The sequence below is a fragment of the Setaria viridis genome, chromosome 5 (assembly GCF_005286985.2).
Source record: "Setaria viridis chromosome 5, Setaria_viridis_v4.0, whole genome shotgun sequence".
NCBI classification, from domain to species: Eukaryota; Viridiplantae; Streptophyta; class Magnoliopsida; order Poales; family Poaceae; genus Setaria; species Setaria viridis.
The window spans coordinates 40336476-40356370 of NC_048267.2; the positions used below are offsets into that span (position 1 = coordinate 40336476).

Here is a 19895-nt window from a genome sequence, read left to right on the forward strand (position 1 = left end):
ACTCGATTTGAAAGTTTCCACAGTTTAAGATGCTAAGGAAGTCCATAGATATAAGAGAACTCTCATCATCCTCAATGCAATTTGTCAGATAGGGACATCTCTCCACCCATTGATCCTTCAAAAAAACTCTCCAATCATCAACTGAAATGCTCACATGCTTTGGAATTGAAAACGCAAGTTGAAAGCGCAGGGAGGGAAACGGGAAGGATGTAGAGGGAGAGCAGTCCATTCCTACCCTTGTTTTTAGCTAAAGGGTGTTTAGATACGAGGTGCTAAACTTTAGTCGAGTTCCATCGGATGTTCGGATGTTAATTAGGATGGCTAAATATGAGCTAATTAAAAAACTAATTGCACAGATGGAGTCTAATTTGCGAGATGAATCTATTAAGGCTAATTAATCCATCATTAGCAAATGGTTACTGTAGCACCACATTATCAAAATATAAATTAATTAGGGTTAATAAATTCGTCTCGTGAATTAGACTCCATCGATGCAATTAGTTTGTAATTAGACTATGTTTAATACTCCTAATTAATATACAAATATCTAATGTGATAGGTGATAAAATTTAACCACAGATATCCACCCCTAAATCTCGTAACCCCAACAACTTCAAATTCTAAGGCGCTCTTCCCACACAGCTGACACTGTTTCGTTTTGCTTAGGATCGTGCTATCTGTTCTTATCCTCTTCCTAGGGACCACCCACGTTCGCTGTTTCGCCGATAGCGGTGCTACTACCTATAGCAAATTCTGCGTGCAGTCACCGCCGCTCCGGCCTTTCACTGCTTCCGATGCTCTGCCTCGTAAGCTTTTTTGCTCTACCGTCAGCCACGGGGAGGATGGACCAAGCTCATCATGCACCGGCTTGGTGAGTCTCGCGTGTTGATCCAGAAGACGTTTAAAAAAATAAAATGAGAGAAAAATGCATGCAGAATGCGTGCTATAGCGAACGTTTTTTCCGGTGTCCATCGGAGACACTTTGCCCTCAAACAAAACAACGTTTAGGGCTGCTAAACCTGAAATGCAGGACCTGCCGCTGATGATAGTCCAACGTTCAAGTGTTATAGACTCGGACAGATGACAAAGTTGCCAGTCTCCGCCGTCTGTTGATCCAGTGGAACTCAAAGCCTGTGATAGACTCGGACCAGCGACGCGGCGGGCACCGGGCTGGTGCCACTGTGCCAAGACGCAGAGAAACAAACAATTCCCATGATCCAAAAGGCAGAGATAAAGCTGCGGGAAAAAATGGAACGGGAAAGCGACAAGACGACTCCAGTTACCAGAAGCAGAGACAGGACGGCCGAAACAGCGGAAGGCCCAACAGTTCAGCACTCGAGTGGGGTGTTTGCGAGGCAGGGCTAAAACTTGAGTCCTGTGGCATCGCCTGTTCGACACTAACCAGAAGTATTAAGGGGGCGTTTTCTTCCCGTGTCTTATTTTTAGCACGTGTCACATCGAATGTTTAGATACTAATTAGGAGTAGTAAACGTAGACTATTTACAAAACCAATTACATAAGTGGAATCTAAACGGCGAGACGAATCTATTAAGCCTAATTAAGCCTAATTAATCTATCATTAGCAAATATTTACTGTAGCAACACATTGTCAAATCATGAACTAATTAGGCTTAATAGATTCGTCTCGCCGTTTAGATTCGTCTTATGTAATGGGTTTTGTAAATAGTCTACGTTTAATACTCCTAATTAGTATCTAAACATTCGATGTGACGGGTGCTAAAGTTTAGCAAGTGGAAGAAAACAGGCCCTAACTAGAGTATTAAAGGTAATTATAAAATTAATTGCACAACATTTAGACTAAATCGCGAGACGAATCTATTAAGCTTAATTAATTCAAGCTTAATAGATTCGTCTCGCGATTTAGCCTAGGGATTCTGCTATTAGTTTTGTAATTAGCTTATGTTTAATCCTCCTAATTAGCATCGAACATCCGATGTGACAGGGTTAAAGTTTAACCCCTGGTATCCAAACGCCCACTAGCCGTGGGCGGAACTTCTGTGGGGTATGGTTTCACAGTAGTATATGTCACATCGAATGTTTAGATACTAATTAGGAGTATTAAATATAGATTAATTGCACAAATGGAGGTTAATTCGCGAGACGAATCTATGAAACCTAATTAATTCATGATTAGCACATATTTACGGAAGTATCACATTATCAAATTATGGACTAATTAGGTTTAATAAATTCATCTTGTGAATTTAATTTAGCCTCCCAATTAGTTTTATAATTAATTTATATGTAGATTCGATGTTAGAGGGACTAAACACCACTAGCCGCAATGCACTCGATCGGAGATCCGGAGTTCTTCGTTCTACCAGTTTAGGTTTGAGTTTGCCTTGCATTAGCAGTGTACGTGGTTTTCAACCAAATCCACTTTATTTGGAAAGAACCCAATGCACTTCGACAGGTGATTCAACATCTGAACATGCGCGAACGATCATTGCTGATCTAAACCAAGTTTATTTCAGACTGCAAACTGAGCAGTAATGTCATTACATCAGTCTCAGGGCCAGAACGCACACACATCCAACGGGCACGGTACCTACAGAGCACGACCAAACCAGTGAAACCACTGCTAACCAGGCACAGAAGCACGCACTAGACCACCACGCACACCGCAAATCCTACTAGCGACACTTGCGACGGCGCGCGCGCGCGCGCCCACCCCTCAGAGCTCCGGTGCTCCGGAGCTCTGGTCATCTAGTGGCAGAAAATGACCTTGAGCTCGCGCGGCGCGGCGCATTGGTGGGTGAGCGACGGGCTGTCGTGCGCGTAGGTGAAGGCCTGCGGGCACTCGCGCTTGAAGAACTCCGAGTACTTGGAGGCGCGGCAGGTGCGCGGGCTGTTGTACATGTTGCGGCAGCACAGCTCGTCGGTGCGGAAGGCCTCGCACCCGCTCTTGCACGCGAGCACGGCCCCCGCCGGCGACCGCAGCTGGAGCTCGCCGGGGCAGGTCTGGGTGAGGTCCGTGCGGCAGGCGAGGACGGGGCAGTTGCCGCGGCCCTCGTGCGGGGTCACGGACAGGCCCACGTTGAAGCCGTCCACCACGCTCACCCCGTACGAGGCCTGGTCGTCGCCGCCGTGGTGGAGGTTCACCTGCGCAAGGGTCGTGGGAGCCGCGCCGCCGAGCCCGGCGCACTGGAGCCGACCGCCGCAGTCGCCCGTGGCGCAGTGGAGCTGCGCGCCGGCGCCAGTGCACCCCGTGCGAGCCCAGATGCGGCCCGACCAGGGGTGGGACGGCGCCGGGAACGACTTGTGGGAGAGCGCTGGGAGGAAGAAGCCGCCGCCCTCCAGCACGTCGTGGCCGGAGTTGGCCTGGATGCCCGGCCACACCGGGAAGGGGCAGTTGTTCACCACGGTCAGGGTCATCGGGGCGTAGTCGGCGGCGGCCAGGAGGCCGCAGCCCAGGAGGGAGGTGGCGAGCAGGAGCAGGAGCTTGGGAGAAGCCATGGTTTGTTGGTTGGGTTGCTGAGCACGAGCAGGTTGTGACTAGTGGCCGACTGGCCGTGGCAAGTGAGGACTCTGGGTGTTTTAGGTGGTTTTATAGGGACGTGGAGTGGTCTTGAGTCTCGCTCGAGTGGGCGTCGTGGGTTTCGGGTCGGGCCATGGTGAACTGGTGCGGGTGTGTCTGTGTCTCGATGCATCGTCTGCTTTGCATTTTCAGTCGACACCCTCCATTCCTCCAACAAAGATGAACGAACGGTTCACTTGTTTTTCACCGCAAGAATGCGTTTTTGAATATTTGTATCATGTGAGCAATACAGTACAGACCTAAAGGATTCTCACCGGAATCTGGTCATGATTCTGGCTGGAGTCGCATCAAGCATCATCATGTAGCTGAACACTTTGTCCACTGGGAAAAATGTCTTCCCAGAATTGATTCAGTCAGAACCATTTCAAGTTTGGCGCCAAGGCTTATTGGCTTCTACGACGAGTTCAAATTTGTTACAAAAAACTAGAGTGTTCACCTGCTCAAGACACTAATACAATGTTCGTACTATATACTAGCAGTAGTACAGTAGTGATTGATTATCAAAGTTATGTTTCAAAGATTGAGATAATAATGTTTCAAACTACGCTTATCCGTTCTGATAGCCTCGACGACAATCATGCTTGGCAATTGTCCCGATGACAATGAGCTTATCTTCGCGGTCTTGTTACCTCGGGGCCAACGTCATGTCAGTTCTCAAAAGCTACCACTGCCTTGAACTCACTTTCCCAAAGCAGCTTTAGAAAACAAGCAAAAGGGTATCGCCTCACACCATTTTATAGTTCTGCTTTTGGATTTATCAATAACTTGACCGATACTGTAATTTCCCCTGAATGACACCTGCTACCTTAGCTATGTTTGTAGCTGAAACGGTAATCCTTCAGAAGTAAGGAAGCCAGCCAGGATGGCTCTCGAATACCGACGGTAGCGGCTGGCTGCATGTGCCAGCGCACACGATGTGCTTTGTCAATGTGGTCAAATGGCAATGCCATTCAGGGTTCTCATCCTCTTCTCCTGCGTCCTGCCTTTCTCCTGATCGTGGAAAGCAGCAAACCCTGGCCTGTGCTCCGTGGATAAGCACATGCCGCCAGACATAGCACGAGCTCCACAGAGGCGCAGTCGGGCAGGGCAGGCATCGGAGGGCTGGGAGAGGCGCGCACGGGGCACGGTTCCTGTGGTGCGACCCAGCAGGCCAGCAGCGGCGGCTTTTAGCTTTTAGCATCGTTGGATCGCTGAAAGCCTGGCCCCAGCGCTGCCGTTTCGTGCAGCGGGGAAGCGAATCCTGCCACCGCCGAGGGCCCCGCTCTTGCGCATCGTACACGGATGTTATCATGACGTGAAGCCTGCTGCATCGCGAATGCGGCTTTGTTCGCTTCCTTTTTTTCAGTTCTCGCCGCTCCGCGCTGAGCCGCCGGTTGCTGGCCACAGCCAGCCACGCCACAACCTGTGGCGGCTGTGGCGGTCTGAATCGGCGCCACAGCTTGTGGCGTGGCCAGCTGTGGCTGCCGACTAAACAGGGACGACGATATCCGTGTCCTCGTGTTACCATCAGCAAGTCCCGACCTTGCCGCCGTGACTAGTCATCCCTGCCGCCGGGCGCCGGCGGCGAGCGCCGGAGCAACCAGACCAGGGGCGGCCGCTGAGGCAACGCGGCACGCCGGGAGGCGGCTACGGGCGTCAGCGAGGTAATGGGCTCAGGGAACTAGGCCTTCTCCTGGCGCGGCCCAAACCAACGCTCCTGCTCCAGCCCGACAGGTCCGAATGTCCGATCCTAACCGCGCAGATTCCATCGTACGGCTGAAAAGCACTCCGGCTCGGACGGTAAATGAAATGCCGTCCTTCCTGGACGGTAAAGGAGATACCGTCCGCCCCCTGGATCGGGGGGGACGCCCGCGCACGCGGCCGCGGCACGGCGACGGCGCCCGCGCCGGCGTGGCGTCCTCCTCTCCTCCGCGCACGGCTCGCAGATACCCTTGCGTCCGGTATTCTTTCCTCGTATTTGCGTCTCTGCAAGCGACTTCGTCGTGGGCGGTGCTGCCCGTGCGCTGCTAGCTGGGTCGCCATCGCCGGCCGGTTCCTGCCAGCGGCGTCCTCGTGCTCCTCTGCATCGTCGGGCCAGCCGGCGGCGTGGGCAATGCGAACTAGTCCCTCCCTTCCCCTTGGGAAGTATCCGTCTCCAGCCACTGTGCAGGAGCTGCGTCTCTCGGAACGCTACCTATCTAGTGAATGTTGTCTGTGGAGGTCACTTTGGCTTTGAGCCTTTGATCGTCCACGTCGAGGATTCCCCTACTAATCAGCACGCTTACCATGTGTCTATCAGTCCATGTCCGATCTGGTCAGATAATGCGTATGCGTTGCGTAGCGTAGCTCACCCGTCGATGTAAAAACGTAATCATGGCAGCTAATAACACGGAGTAACAAAATCAACAAGCAAGATGTCAGTACTGGCGACTAGACATAACTATAGGGGAACACAAAAATATGCAATGTCATGTGTTAACTCTCCCCTGATTCGTTAATAAGCTCAAATTTCGTACAGGTTATCATAGTACTTTCTCTTGTAGGACTCTTGGTGGCAAGAAACGTGATGGTGAGTCGCCAGCATGTGCTTGAAGAAGAGGAAACAAGCATCCCTTGATGCGCGGCTGTCGAGGCAGAGGACCTCCCGTTGCTCCTGGGCTGGGAGGTCTAATGCCAAATGGGCGCGTCTCGACATGATCCATGCAGTGGAATTCCAGCGTCTTGAGGAACCTGCTGTTCCCGTGAAGGAACTTGGCCATCTGCCGCTGCCACCCGTGCCCCGAGTAATCCTGGAACACCACTCTCTCGAGGTGGTTGTGGACGCAAGGTGCGAGCCTCAGGTCGTCCCATGACGCTGCGGCGTCTTGGTTCACGGACCAATCTTCGGGCTGTACTAAACAACGGTATCCCTAAAAAGAAACAGTAAACAACAGATAAAATCATTCATTAATGCCTTTTGCAAAAAAATAAAATAAAAAAATCATGAACGCTGTAGATAAAATTAATTACCTGGATGTAGAGGGTCTCTAGGTTAGGGAAAAGCTCGAGCAGCTGCATGAAACGTTTGACTTCTCCCGCGCGGCTCATGTTCTTTAGTTTTACGGCAAGCGTCTTCAGGTTTGGCATCAAGGTGTTCACAATAATTTGATCTTCCTGCGTACGATTCCATTGATGCAATGCAATGTCAATTTCTGGTTGCCCATGGACGGGTAATTAAAACATTATCTCACCGTGAAAATAGTTGCTCCAATCTGAATCGCGGGAGAGCCCACGCCGAGGTAGCCTAGGAACCCCAGCTTAGGCGCGTGGACAATCGTGAGGCGCGCTGTTCTAAAGGAATAGAAGTACATGTCGTAACCGAGCACCCCCACTCGAGCTTTGGAGCGTCGTCGATGAAGAGCTCGTCAAAGAAGCCGTCGCTGCAAAGGAATCTGAGGCTCGGTGACCGGACATGGACGCGGCCGCACTCGTGCATTTTGCACATCTTCAGGTGCTCCAGCGCCGTGCAGTGCGAGAGCAGGGCGTGGAGCGAGTCCGAGGGGAGCACGACGTCGTACAGGTCAATCTGAGCCAGATGCGGCAAGAGCGGGACGCCGCCGGCGGCTGCGGCGGCCGCTCGGGCGTCCGGAAAGGTGCAGTTACTGGCATTGAGGCGCGTCAGGGAGGTGCATGCGAATTGCGAAGAGGGAGGCAGGTATCATACGCCGGATCTCGCGGAAGGAGAGGTTGATCTCCTGGACGCCGCGGAGCGCGAGTTCCTGAAGCCAGCCGCCGGCGTTGGGGTCCTCGTCGCCGCGGAAACAGATGGAGGCGATGGAGAAGTAGCGGACGGGCGCGGTGGGGTGGGCGGCGAGGATGGAGTTGACTATGTCGATGGCGCCGTGGCGGTGGGTCGACAAGGATGCTCCGAATTTGATGAGGGTCCGCGGAAAAATCCGGGGCCAGCGGGAGGCGAGGACGGAGCACCTCGCGGCCTGGCCGATCGGGAGGAACGAGACGATTGAGACAAGGATGTCGTCCGGGAGGTCGCTGAGGCGGTCGCTGACCTCGGCCGCCATCTCCGGCAGGGGTGAAGGAAAGCAATCTGATCAATTGTTCAGTTGTTTCGGTAAAGATTTCGGAGAGGAGAGAGGATGCCGTGCGCCCGCGACGACGCATCAGGTCGTGGGCCTTAAGCCTAATTACCAGCATCGTCGCATGGTTTAGCCCATTTCTTCTATTATCCAAGTTCTTGGGCTTCGGCTTTCGAGGCCTTGGTCCAAATCTCAAAATGCCCAGCCCAATTATTTGCGCTCAGCTCAGTCAGCTCGGAGCCTCGGACCTTCGATTTGCATCTGGAGACTGGAGGGAAAATATCAGTAGCTTTGGACGTCAACAGTGATTTCCTATTCGTAGTACATCACATGTTGTCTGTCTGTCTTGCCTTTGAAGAGTTTTTTTGAGGGAAACAACGGCAACTCTTAGGCTGCCTGAATTTTATTAAATCTTATCGGAAACAATTTACAAAGTAGATGGGTCAGATACAAGATGTTCAGGCAGGAGGCTGAACAGAGAAAGGAAAAGAGAAGGAAACAAGCAAACACTACCGTATTCTAAGAAAAGAAACTACTCCATTCCATTCAATAAGCTTGCCTTTGAAGATAACACAGATTATTCGGTGATACGACACCCGTCAATACCCGGGAACGCTACTCGGAAACCTGCCGGGAGCCCGGGACTGCCGAACCGCCATCGAGCCACATCGACTACTAGAACGCAGTGGCGAACTGTAGAAGGCACCAGACTACCAGGCAATTTCATCACGCGACCAGAGACAGGAGTCTCCCCACTTGCCACCCGGGTCGGCGAAGTGCCACTTGTCAGGTCCCTATTGGCTCATCTCCCGAACCCGTTGCATCCAGACCCTTCTCGAACACCCCTACGATCTGAATCCAACGGCCGATCTCCGCCGCACCCGAACGTTCTCGAAACCACGTCACCCCCGATAAAACCCCACTCCCCCGCGTCCCCCCTTTCCCTCAGAGCTAGTTGCGATAGCAGAGCAAGCGATCCAAATTCCCAGAGATTTTCTTAGATCTCGAGTTCGTCTACTACTAGTTTCGATTCCTTCTTTTCTCCCGTTCGAGCAAGCGAATTCCGGTGGCAATGGCGAAGAGCGAGGGCCCGGCGATCGGGATCGATCTCGGCACCACCTACTCGTGCGTCGGCGTGTGGCAGCACGATCGGGTGGAGATCATCGCCAACGACCAGGGGAACCGCACCACGCCGTCCTATGTCGCCTTCACCGACACCGAGCGGCTCATCGGCGACGCCGCCAAGAACCAGGTCGCCATGAACCCCACCAACACCGTCTTCGGTACGTGCTCGCTGCTCCGACTCCTCCAGCTTTTGTTGGTGCTGCGTTTCTGTGAATGCTTACGGCCTCTAGGATACGTGACTGGTTTAGTTAGATTTAGATTAACCTCTGAAATTCGATTTGTAAATCTCCGTGCTGATTATACCGTGTTCTCTAGATAGATGCTAACGTAATAACAGTAGGAATCAATGATAGAACCTTCCCAGAATTATGTTTGTGATAGAACATACAATTTGTTTCTAAAATAACAGAGAGAGACATACAATTTAGTGCTTAAATTTAGATTCAGAAATTTTCTGTAAAATACATTTTGGGTGCTTAGTGGTATGTTTAACATCTGCTAATTTTAGATTTAGAGTTCTGTTAAATTTAGCAGCAGGGATTCATAGTCCAGGTTAATTGTATAGTCGTTTGGTCCGTCGAGCTTATTTTGTGACGAAATTAGATAAATAAACAACTCCTTGCTGTAATGGTCTCCTGTTATTGCTTGAAGAAATAAATAACTGAGAGCATTTCAACGCATTGCTCTGCTCGTTTTTTGTTGTGAATTTGTTTGTTGCCTGAAGAAATAAATAATTAAGTGATGGATTGCTCTGCTCATTTATTGGGACAACGTCTATTAAGCAGAGCAACTTGTTGTAATTTTTTGTTGCTGTGCTTTGTCTGCTGTCAATGAAACAGGGTTAACTGATAGTCTGACAGGTTACATATGCTTGTTGTGACATGTTGCAAGCCTTTAGATCTCTGTTTGCTGTAATTCTGAAGTTGAATTGAGTGGCACTCTGTTCTGTGTAATTCCGAATAAGTTGAATTGATTGGAAGAGATCTCCTTCTTCCTGATAATGAATACTGTGAACTCACAATCTTGTTCGTTCTTTATATTGCAGATGCAAAGCGGTTGATTGGCAGGAGGTTCTCTGACCCGTCCGTGCAGAGTGACATGAAGCTGTGGCCGTTCAAGGTCATCCCTGGCCCTGGTGACAAGCCCATGATTGTTGTCAACTACAAGGGCGAGGAGAAGCAGTTTGCTGCCGAGGAGATCTCCTCCATGGTGCTCATCAAGATGAGGGAGATTGCTGAAGCCTACCTCGGCTCCACAATCAAGAATGCTGTGGTGACGGTGCCGGCCTACTTCAACGACTCGCAGAGGCAGGCTACCAAGGACGCTGGTGTCATTGCTGGCCTCAATGTCATGCGTATCATCAACGAGCCCACTGCTGCTGCCATTGCCTATGGTCTTGACAAGAAGGCAACCAGCGCTGGCGAGAAGAATGTGCTCATCTTCGACCTTGGTGGTGGCACATTTGATGTGTCGCTCCTCACCATTGAGGAGGGCATCTTTGAAGTGAAGGCAACTGCTGGTGATACTCACCTTGGAGGTGAGGACTTCGACAACCGCATGGTGAACCACTTCGTCCAAGAGTTCAAGCGCAAGCACAAGAAGGACATCAGCGGCAACCCCCGTGCCCTGCGCCGGCTGCGAACGGCGTGTGAGCGCGCTAAGCGCACACTGTCATCCACCGCACAAACCACCATTGAGATCGACTCCCTGTTCGAGGGCATCGACTTCTACTCCACGATCACCAGGGCTCGCTTCGAGGAGCTGAACATGGACTTGTTCCGCAAGTGCATGGAGCCCGTGGAGAAGTGCCTGCGCGACGCCAAGATGGACAAGAGCACCGTGCACGACGTCGTGCTCGTTGGTGGATCCACCCGCATCCCCAAGGTGCAGCAGCTGCTGCAGGACTTCTTCAACGGCAAGGAGCTGTGCAAGAGCATCAACCCCGACGAGGCCGTGGCGTACGGTGCTGCTGTCCAGGCCGCCATCCTCAGCGGCGAGGGCAACGAGAAGGTGCAGGATCTGCTACTGCTCGACGTCACGCCGCTGTCCCTCGGCCTGGAGACTGCCGGTGGCGTCATGACCGTGCTCATCCCAAGGAACACCACCATCCCGACCAAGAAGGAGCAAGTCTTCTCCACCTACTCCGACAACCAGCCGGGTGTCCTGATCCAGGTGTACGAGGGTGAGCGTGCCAGGACCAAGGACAACAACCTCCTCGGCAAGTTCGAGCTCTCTGGCATCCCTCCTGCTCCCCGTGGTGTGCCCCAGATCACCGTCACCTTCGACATCGACGCCAACGGCATCCTCAACGTCTCTGCCGAGGACAAGACCACAGGGCAGAAGAACAAGATCACGATCACCAACGACAAGGGCCGGCTGAGCAAGGAGGAGATCGAGAAGATGGTGCAAGAGGCAGAGAAGTACAAGGCCGAGGACGAGGAGGTGAAGAAGAAGGTGGACGCCAAGAACTCGCTCGAGAACTACGCCTACAACATGAGGAACACCATCAAGGACGACAAGATCGCCTCCAAGCTCTCACCGGAGGACAAGAAGAAGATCGAGGACGCCGTCGATGGTGCCATCAGCTGGCTGGACAGCAACCAGCTTGCTGAGGTGGACGAGTTCGAGGACAAGATGAAGGAGCTGGAGGGCATCTGCAACCCCATCATCGCGAAGATGTACCAGGGCGCTGGCGCGGACATGGGCGGCGCCGCAGGCATGGATGAGGATGCCCCGGCTGGTGGGAGCGGTGCTGGTCCTAAGATTGAGGAGGTCGATTAAGTGTCGTCAATGTATGGGTTTGCCGCGGGACGGGTGGAAGTCTGAACTCTGATGGTGCAGGTTGTTTCGTGTTCAGGGAGTCTTTTGAGCCCTGAATCCGTGGTGTCGTGTCTTTTTAGCTTTGTTTTGAGTCCTGAGATGAGACACCTTTGCAAGTGATGTGGTTTTAAACCTTGGTTAAATCATTTTGCAAATAATCTTTCGTAGCATTTCTTCGTTTTTATCTTGTGCTGACAATGCCCTTCAATCGTCCTTTCTTGAAATAGAATGCTGTGCTCATGTACTGCGCCTGACCGCATAAGTTCACGCAATCTCAGCAGGCGTGACGGTATCAATCGCTAGTATCGCAAGTGCTAATACGGACTTCAAGCATCCTGAATATTTCTCGTGTTTCCATGACTCTATTTAGCAGCGACCAGCGAACTACTGGCGCATATGCTCACGTTTGACGGCTTACAGCTTGATTTCTTGCTACGATTTCGTTTACTTCATCACAGTAGATGAGTATTTCACCAAACTTTGGGTCTATTTGCCAAGGGCGTTAGCTTCATAAATTTTGTGCAACGTAAATATGAATTGAAGTATGTTATCTCATTTGCATAGTATCACTATCAGCAGAGCGTTATCCTCCATTAGAGGGGGGGTGGGGAAACAAGAGCCTTATCCTCCTCATGCGCCTGATTGAATGACAATGTATTCTCTGCTTTTCAAAGTGAGTGTCCTGTTTAAGATGCTTGATCAAATCAAGAATCCCTCTGTTTTTTCTAATAATTTAAGTGAATCCATACAGGTATTAGTACCCTGTAAAATTTGGTTGAGATGGTTACAAACAGGATATCACAATCCAAGATACAAGCAGATATGTAACAACTCAGATTTTTATTATTTTAAACTGAACTTAGTACAAAATCTAAATCAGAAATCCCACCACAACTGTAAACAAGAGGGTTAAAAATACACCCATAACACAACTAGAACAAACTAGTCTTCAGCCAAGTCTGTTACTGAAGAGACTTGCACAGCACATGCACAAAAGGAAAAGGCAGAGAACAGGCATACTGAAACCTTGATTCTGAGCTATTCAGCATTAATCTGGGGTTACAAACAAGATGCCACATGGTGCGTAGGCCTTACTTAGCTTATGTCAAAAGTAGATCATTAGCTCCGAAGTGAGGAGGTCGCAGAGAGACCCTAACTTCATGCTCTTCAGGTTCATTTCCTCGTTTTGGTACCATGATCTCAAGCACTGAAGCAGCCTCATCAAAGTATGCCTCCAACTTAGCATCTTCAGGAATGCGAGTAGCTAGAGGTATTTCACGAATGAAATCCCCAGGAGGGCAATGCTCGGGAGAAGGATCCGAAAGCTTGAAAATCCTACCATGTCTTCTTATCTGTTGCATCCTTGCAGTACTAACACAAACGATCTTCACAATGCCTTGAGTCAGAGTGTTCCTCCACGAAACCTTCACCCTCTGCTGATCAACAAATGGCAAGCTGACCATTATTAAGTAGCCCTGCTCATCCTCATAGATGGACTTGGCGGCAGTCACTGGCCCACGAGCATTTCTCATTACCCCAGCAAACCCATGGAGCCATGAAGGTTGCACCGCTGAATGCATCTCCACGTCTTGTTGTGTCTTCTGATTGCAAGAATTCACCAGCAAGAATACCTCCTCATCCATAGCTTGTGGGGATAATTCCTTCCTGCGCTTGCTGCTAACAGGGGACAGATCCATACCATCTTCGCCTGAATGATTGGACGGCGATGACAAATTCAAGCCTGATTTCTTTGGGTTTTGGGTACCATTGCTCTTCATGACAGGGTGTGGCCTCTCAAGCTCAAGCTCTGAGTTCGGTATGGTCCTCCATGTCCCAAAATCACTGGCCTCCTGTGGGATCATGAAATTGACCTCCCTCCCTGTAAGCTCTGCCCACCTTCTCAGGTCTGCCTCAGTGAGCCCTGCAAGATTTGGTGACCTCACCACCTCAATCCCATGAATACATTGTGGGTTTGACAGCCCCCGGTAGTGCTTGCGCTGCATCCGGTGCGACCGGACAAATCCCCTGTCGACACTGAAGGGGAACTGTGGCTCACCAGGCCGGGAGTGCCCGTTCATGTAGCTTCTCAGTTGCATCTTCCCGAGGGCATTCTCCGGCCGCTCCTTGAACACCCACATGTACATGTTCTCCATGTCGTGCTGCACCAGAAACATGTCGAGCCGGAGGTCAGATTTGTCGAACCCCGAGACGCCGCTGGTGTCCCGGACGACCTTGTCCTTGCACTTGTCCGACAGCAGGGGCTTGAAATAGAAGGTGAAGAAGAACCAGGCGCCCCAGATGCTATCCCCGCGCTTGGCGGCCTTCCGGCTCCCGGCTTTGGGAGCGACGCAGCTCAGCACAGCCTCGGCGCTGTACACCTGATGGCCGAGGCCGACGCCGAGCATGTCGCAGAGGTCCGTCTGCCACGGCTGGTTGATGTCCGGCGGAGGCGCGCCGGAGGGCGACACGGCGTGGGCGCGCGCGCCGACGCCGCCGGCCCCTCCGATGAGGGCCTGCACCATGACGCCGACGGCGCGGTCGTCCGGCGCGGCGAGGTGTCCGGACGGGTCCATGGAGAGGAGCGTGCAGGGGCCGTGGTGGCCGCCGCCCACGCCGTTCTCCATGGACAGGGTGGTGACGAGGTCTTCCCCCATGGCTGGTGACTCGAGCCTCGGGGTGGTTGGTGCGAATGGCGGCCTCCGCCTGCTGTCCTCCCTCTCTTCTTCTCCCGCCGCTATCTAATCGGCGGCCTCATGATCCCTCCGCACTCCAAGAAGGCGTCCCACAGCAACCAGTCATGCACCCATTCCATGAGCCCCACCATCAATTCCCCGGCAGATTCCACCACAAATCTTCACCGAGACCCAGCTTCCTCCCCCCGCCAAATCCACGACCCACAGAATGCCGCACCGGGTGGGATCGAAGAAACCGAAACAGAACTAATCTACTCCAAGCCAAGTAACGCGGTGGTGGGTTAGCCGACTGTTACCTCCATCAGAGATCGGCCTCCTCCATTAATGTGAGGGCGCGGCGGGGAGCGAGGAGATGCGGGGGCAAGAGCGAGGGGAGGAAGGCGACGACATGCGCGGGGGGGTGGGAGGGGGGGTATGGGGGGGATGGGAGGTTGGGAAAGGGGAAGGGATGGTTGCGGGGGGCGGCCGATTTTAATGGCCTCTCTGGCCTTTGGGTCGCGGAAGAGCCCTCCACCGGATAGGACCGGCAGCGCTGGCGCCGTCCGTTTTGACGGCCACGTCGTTAGGGCACACGCAGGCCAGACCGCCAGATGCCACCAGTTCCAATCGACCAACGCCGTGCCGTGCCGTCAGCCCGTTTGGGCAATTTTTTTAAGGAAAAAAAGGGCAATCAGACATCGAACCTGATGATGTAAAATAATCAGCCAACATGATTATATTCACTAGTACTCCTACTTTGCAGTTAATATAATATATTAATCCAAAAGTGCTAATAAGTCATAACACCGCCAATGACTTGCGATGACTTGATATCATCAGCAACCTATCAATTCCTTTTTTTTTCTTGGCAACAAGCGAGATAGTATACTAGTTATCCTCCTAGCTCAACAAGCTCTTCGCGGAGTCAATGGCCAAAGCATCAACCATGGTGCTGGGATCAAACTTTCACTCACTACTATTTACCGATTGTTCCGGCCGAATGCAGCAGCAGGAGAGGCCATTGAACTTTCAAAAGATGCAAGAACTCCACGGTTGTGAGGGAGAACGAGACTCGTGCCTCATGGCATGTGACGAACTGCACTGCCAAATTTCAACTGCATTATCCAGCTGCTTTTGGCCCTCCATTTTCCCTACGGTCTTTTTGTTTTATTTTAACTGGAGCAAGTGGATCTGGTCGAGGCTAGAGGACGGCGTCGCAAACGCAAAGCAAGCCCAGAACGCGAGACCCTCGGCGTCGTCGTTGTGGCCTTGTGGGGTGCCCTCTTTTCGTGGAGCGACACGGTGCGAGCGCCTGGCCCTCCTCGCATCGCCGCTGCTCCTTTTCCGCGGCTTCTATTTCGTGGGTCAGGTACGGGATACTTGTCTCCCTCCCCCCTCCTCGGGTCGCTTTGTTTGAGCAAAGCAAAGCGTGTGATTCCGGCCGCGGCCCATCACTTTCTAGCTTGCCGCGGCCGGCCGAGCTGCGTACTTATCTCCCGTCTGTAGCCTTGTTCACCGCGACCCAAAAAATCGCGAGGAGAATTTCCGACGACTGGCCTCGAAAACTTTAAGGATGCGCATCCATGCTCAAAATATCCACATCCCGAGCAGTTCATCGTTGGTAAATCCGTAGCCGCCCACCGTATTCGTCGCCCCCCAAATGTTAGATTGTTAGCAGTCCAAATCACTGGTGTCCACCACTACGTAACGTTCTCATACCTGGAACATCCTATCAGGAGCGTAGCTACGATCTATCCTTTCCTCTCTTTTTTTTTTCTCAATTATAGATTGATACTTCAAGACCGCTTACTAGTTAGTCAATGATAAGCTCACAGGTTCGATCATGTGACCACGTACCGGACTGCCCAAGGTTTATGTAACATATGGCCCGTTTGTTTCCGCTTATAAACGATTTATCGATGAAAATAAGTGAGAATCCCGTCAAACGTTTTGCTTATTTCCACCGATTCTCACTTACGTGGTAAGCCGCTTCAGAAATTTGAACTATAAGAAGTGAAGTGAAAAGCAAGAAGCTAGAAAATCTTTGTTTAGATTATAATCCAAACGTAGCTAGGAGAAGCGTATCCAAACAGGATCATGTGCGAAGCTCACGGATGATGGATTTAGTCCCCGCTCCTAAACTACTTCTTCAACGGATTTAGTCCCCGCTCCTAAACTACTTCTTCAACGTTATGTTTCATCCTATCACGCAACTAACTGTAAAAAATAACAAACCATCTTATAAGCGTAAAGAGACGGTATAAGGAACAAAGAAAGAAATGCTCGGTTGTTGAGAATCTCTTTTGGTCTTACACGCATGCCAAAGTTTGAAAAAAAAATTAGTGTGACAAAGAAGCGTCCATATTTGACTTTGCTACGGGCAGGGGCCATCCTCTCTCGCCTCTACAGCCTGCAGAGTTGGCAGTTGGTTTCCTTATCAAATGGAGAAAAAACTAAACCAACCTATCGCCTCTGCTCCTCTCTTATCATGATGGTTGGTGGTCCATCAAGAATGGCGTGCAGTACATGGTGGGCCTTGACCTAGCCAAACAGCACAAATAAAGTATGGTACTTTGGATTACATTACCGCTCTCCTAAGATTCAAAGCACTGTTTGTTTATCTCAATTGATGGTGGATTAGCTGGGAGTATGTACATGGCCCCATTGATTCAAACATGGCACTTGGATGGCGATGGATTCCATTCCAATTTTCCAGAAAAATAAAGAGTCAGTTTTCAAAGAGAGAGAAAGAGGTTAGGTGTGTGCAGAGAAAAAAGAAGGAAATTTCCTATTTGACATCGAAAGGTAGCTCAATTCCCTATTTGGCACTCAAAATTTCATTATTTGACATCGAATTCCTTTTTTCGTGCCTCCTGTGACACTGCCGTCGATTCTGTCAGCCTGAATCGTTTTTCACTCCTGTATGCCGGTCAGATTGTCACCATGTGGACCAAAATACCCTTGCTTATTGGAACTTATCCTTCCGCATCCTCGCAATCTCTTCTCCCTCTCACGCGCTTCTCCGTCCCCATCCGACTCCAGCCATAACACAGCCGTCGCGGGGAGGACGGGTGGCAGGAGCGCGCGCGAGAGCGGTGCATGTGCGGTCGTGCGCGGGAGGATGGGCGGCGAGGGCGCGCAGCGCAGGCATGCAGGCGCGCGCGGGAGGACGGGCGGCGGGCGTACGCGGGCAGGCGGCAGGCGGGCACTCCGGCCGCACGGGTAGCCGCACCGGCGGGCCGCAGGCGCTTCGGCCGCGGGGGTAGCCACACCGGCGGGCCGCTGGCGCTCGGGCTGCATGCGCTGGCGGCGGCAGCAGGCAGCCGCCGCAGCCCCGTTGCTCGAGCTCCACCTCTTGAACGCGCCGCTCTACATGTTGCCGCCCATGGGCGTGACTACGTCCACGTGAGGAGCGAGGTTGCCCAGGTTCGGCTCCGGCTCCGGACAATCGCATCCTCGGGTATACTGGGTTCGAGAGGAATCAGATGCACCAAAAATTGGCACTGTTATGGGCCAGCATATGACTAAAGGATTAATATTTTTTTCATACATGCTAATACATAAAAATGAGTCAACGCGGTTCCTTGATCTCAAACGCCCATAAATTCAAATCGGCATTAAAGTATGTGGATTAATCAAAATGCACAATATCATACTCAAATACTGATGCAAAGAGCCACGAGGGGTAAAAAAGTCTTTTTAGATGTACGTTAACACCGTTACCAGCTAAAACTAACGGAAGTGTCAAAGGAGGCATAAAAGATATACATGGTGTCATATAAGGGAGTAAAAAATTTTCCAGTGAAATAATTAAGCTATCTCCCAGTGTCATAGAGGAAATTTTCTAAAAAAAAAAAGGAGAGAGGCACATTGGCAACGTATCATATCATGAAAAGACCACTTGGAATTTTCCTGAGGCTTGGTCAATTACTGCCACTATTTTTCTAGTCAATAATGTGGCATGCCTTTTCTTCTCCACTGTTTTTTGTTCCTTTGTTAATGTATGGAGCGGTCTTCTTCGATGGAGATCGGAATCGTATGCACAACTTTCTTACATGTCATCTCAAGCTGAGTGAATTATTAGCTCCCCTGTGCCACGGCATGATTGGATGGTTTACCGTGCGAACCGGGCTAAATCGCTAGAAGTCATCTCAATTGTCATATGCCTAGAAATAGTCTGCAAGCACTTTTTAGGGCAAATGTTTGTTGGACTTTGCACACTTCAACCTCAGGTGAGAAAAGGCAATGTGGCTGTCTGGCTGAGCTCATCACTGACGGTGGAGTTAGGAGAGTATTATTTTTAGCTCATAATTGATCGCATTATGGAGGCATGGTAGAAAGAACATCGCAGTGTAGCCATCTAATAGCTGTCTAATCCAGCAGTTTTAGGCAATTTTCTAAAGCCTAGAAGGAAAAGTTTTACCTCCCACAGACGGTGCAAAGAAACTTACCGCCACTATCACAGACGGTAATTTTGCACGCGTTGGAGCGTTGGTAGTGTGGAAATTGTTGACTCTTGGTTGGTTAGAGCATAATAAAACTTTCAAGCCAAGCAAATAAACATGTATGGTGGGTGCAGTCAGTGAGCAGTACACTACCTAGTTCAACTGGAGCTGAAAATGAACAGGTCTCAACTGCTGCTGCAAGCATAAGAGCCTGTTTATTTGAGCTGCAGTTTTTTAGTTTTTCTGAAAAACTGCTGCTGGCTTTTTCTTCTAAAAAGTCAATACTAGCTTTTAAAAGATGTGCTTAGCTTTTTGTGCTCAAAAAGCTACGAAGAGCTCATAAAATTGAGTTTTCCAGCTTTGCATATAAATTCAACTTTTTCGAGTTTCCAGCTTTTCGGAAGCTACACGAAAAATTCATTGTTTATTTGAGCTTTCATCTTTCTATGCTGAGAAACTGCCAGGAAGATCAAACAAACAGGACCTAAAATAGCTAGTACTGCTCAAGAGCTTATCCTTCCAAGATCCAAATTCCAAACCGGCGCATCTAAGGTAGGTTCCGCGACTTGAGAAATTAAAATGGCCTGCTCTCAACCGGGTTCAGTGAACATAAAATGTTGTGTTACTATAAGGGCAGCCACAATGTGGACTAAAAGTGATCTTTATAGTTTCATATAGGATGGCTCACCATTGTGCAAGGGAAAAAAATTCTTAAAGGTACCCATACCGCTATTGATCACAATAAAATACATTATCTCTCTCATCTCTTACCCCTCTCTCTCCTCTATGTCAAGAGCTGAGATAGTTATTTTATAGCTGGTAGGTCCCACACCTATAGACCATCTTAGCTTAGCATTGAGGCAATGAAAAAACTACTAAAGACTATTATCATGGAGCCCACGTATAAAGACTACATAGTCCTTATACATCGCTCATGTCCTAACGAGGAGTGAGTCGTCACTTATCAGCGCATTTGGTTGCGTAAATTACTACTTGCAGAGTCCTATTTATTTGAGCTTCCTGACAGCTTGTTAACGTGAAAACTCAGAAGCTTGAAGCTTATCGTGCAGCTTTCGAAAAGCTAGAAGCTCAGATAAGCTGAGTTTGTATGGAAAGCTGAAAAACCTCAGTTTTTTCGAGCATTTTGTAACTTTTTGAGTCCAGAAATCTAAACATATTTTCTAAAAGTTACTGTTTTTCAAAAAAATACCACCACCAGCTT

At 50.4% G+C, this 19895-nt stretch overlaps 4 protein-coding genes across 4 annotated transcripts; 1 reads left to right on the forward strand and 3 right to left on the reverse strand.

The window, feature by feature from the left end:
• Positions 1 to 2467: 2467 nt before the first annotated feature.
• On the reverse strand, positions 2468 to 3558 carry LOC117854649 (osmotin-like protein). Its single transcript, XM_034736879.2, has one exon. The coding sequence runs from the start codon at positions 3475 to 3477 to the stop codon at positions 2728 to 2730; it is 750 nt and encodes a 249-aa protein (XP_034592770.1). The 5' UTR covers positions 3478 to 3558; the 3' UTR covers positions 2468 to 2727.
• A 2395-nt stretch (positions 3559 to 5953) lies between these two features.
• LOC117855959 (uncharacterized) lies at positions 5954 to 7903 on the reverse strand. The gene is made up of 3 exons (XM_034738362.2): positions 6769 to 7903; positions 6548 to 6691; positions 5954 to 6447 (listed from the first exon to the last, which is right to left on the reverse strand). Exons 1-3 carry the CDS (start codon positions 6886 to 6888, stop codon positions 6061 to 6063), a joined length of 651 nt encoding a protein of 216 aa, XP_034594253.1. The 5' UTR covers positions 6889 to 7903; the 3' UTR covers positions 5954 to 6060.
• A 643-nt stretch (positions 7904 to 8546) lies between these two features.
• LOC117855957 (heat shock 70 kDa protein) lies at positions 8547 to 11726 on the forward strand. The gene is made up of 2 exons (XM_034738360.2): positions 8547 to 8894; positions 9782 to 11726. The coding sequence occupies exons 1-2, from the start codon at positions 8684 to 8686 to the stop codon at positions 11515 to 11517; spliced, it is 1947 nt and encodes a 648-aa protein (XP_034594251.1). The 5' UTR covers positions 8547 to 8683; the 3' UTR covers positions 11518 to 11726.
• Positions 11727 to 12379: 653 nt separating this feature from the next.
• Positions 12380 to 14653, reverse strand: LOC117855958 (uncharacterized). Its single transcript, XM_034738361.2, has one exon. It carries the CDS (start codon positions 14208 to 14210, stop codon positions 12657 to 12659), a length of 1554 nt encoding a protein of 517 aa, XP_034594252.1. The 5' UTR covers positions 14211 to 14653; the 3' UTR covers positions 12380 to 12656.
• Positions 14654 to 19895: the final 5242 nt, after the last annotated feature.

Excerpts from the sequence above, each read along its gene's own strand:
- LOC117854649 (XM_034736879.2), bottom strand. The coding sequence starts at position 3,477 with ATGGCTTCTCCCAAGCTCCTGCTCCTGCTCGCCACCTCCCTCCTGGGC.
- LOC117855959 (XM_034738362.2), bottom strand. The coding sequence starts at position 6,888 with ATGTACTTCTATTCCTTTAGAACAGCGCGCCTCACGATTGTCCACGCG. Across the intron at positions 6,692-6,768 it reads TTGGAGCAACTATTTTCACG|GAAGATCAAATTATTGTGAA; the intron begins GTGAGATAATGT and ends AATCGTACGCAG. Across the intron at positions 6,448-6,547 it reads TAGAGACCCTCTACATCCAG|GGATACCGTTGTTTAGTACA; the intron begins GTAATTAATTTT and ends GTTTCTTTTTAG.
- LOC117855958 (XM_034738361.2), bottom strand. The coding sequence starts at position 14,210 with ATGGGGGAAGACCTCGTCACCACCCTGTCCATGGAGAACGGCGTGGGC.
- LOC117855957 (XM_034738360.2), top strand. The coding sequence starts at position 8,684 with ATGGCGAAGAGCGAGGGCCCGGCGATCGGGATCGATCTCGGCACCACC. Across the intron at positions 8,895-9,781 it reads CCCCACCAACACCGTCTTCG|ATGCAAAGCGGTTGATTGGC; the intron begins GTACGTGCTCGC and ends TTTATATTGCAG.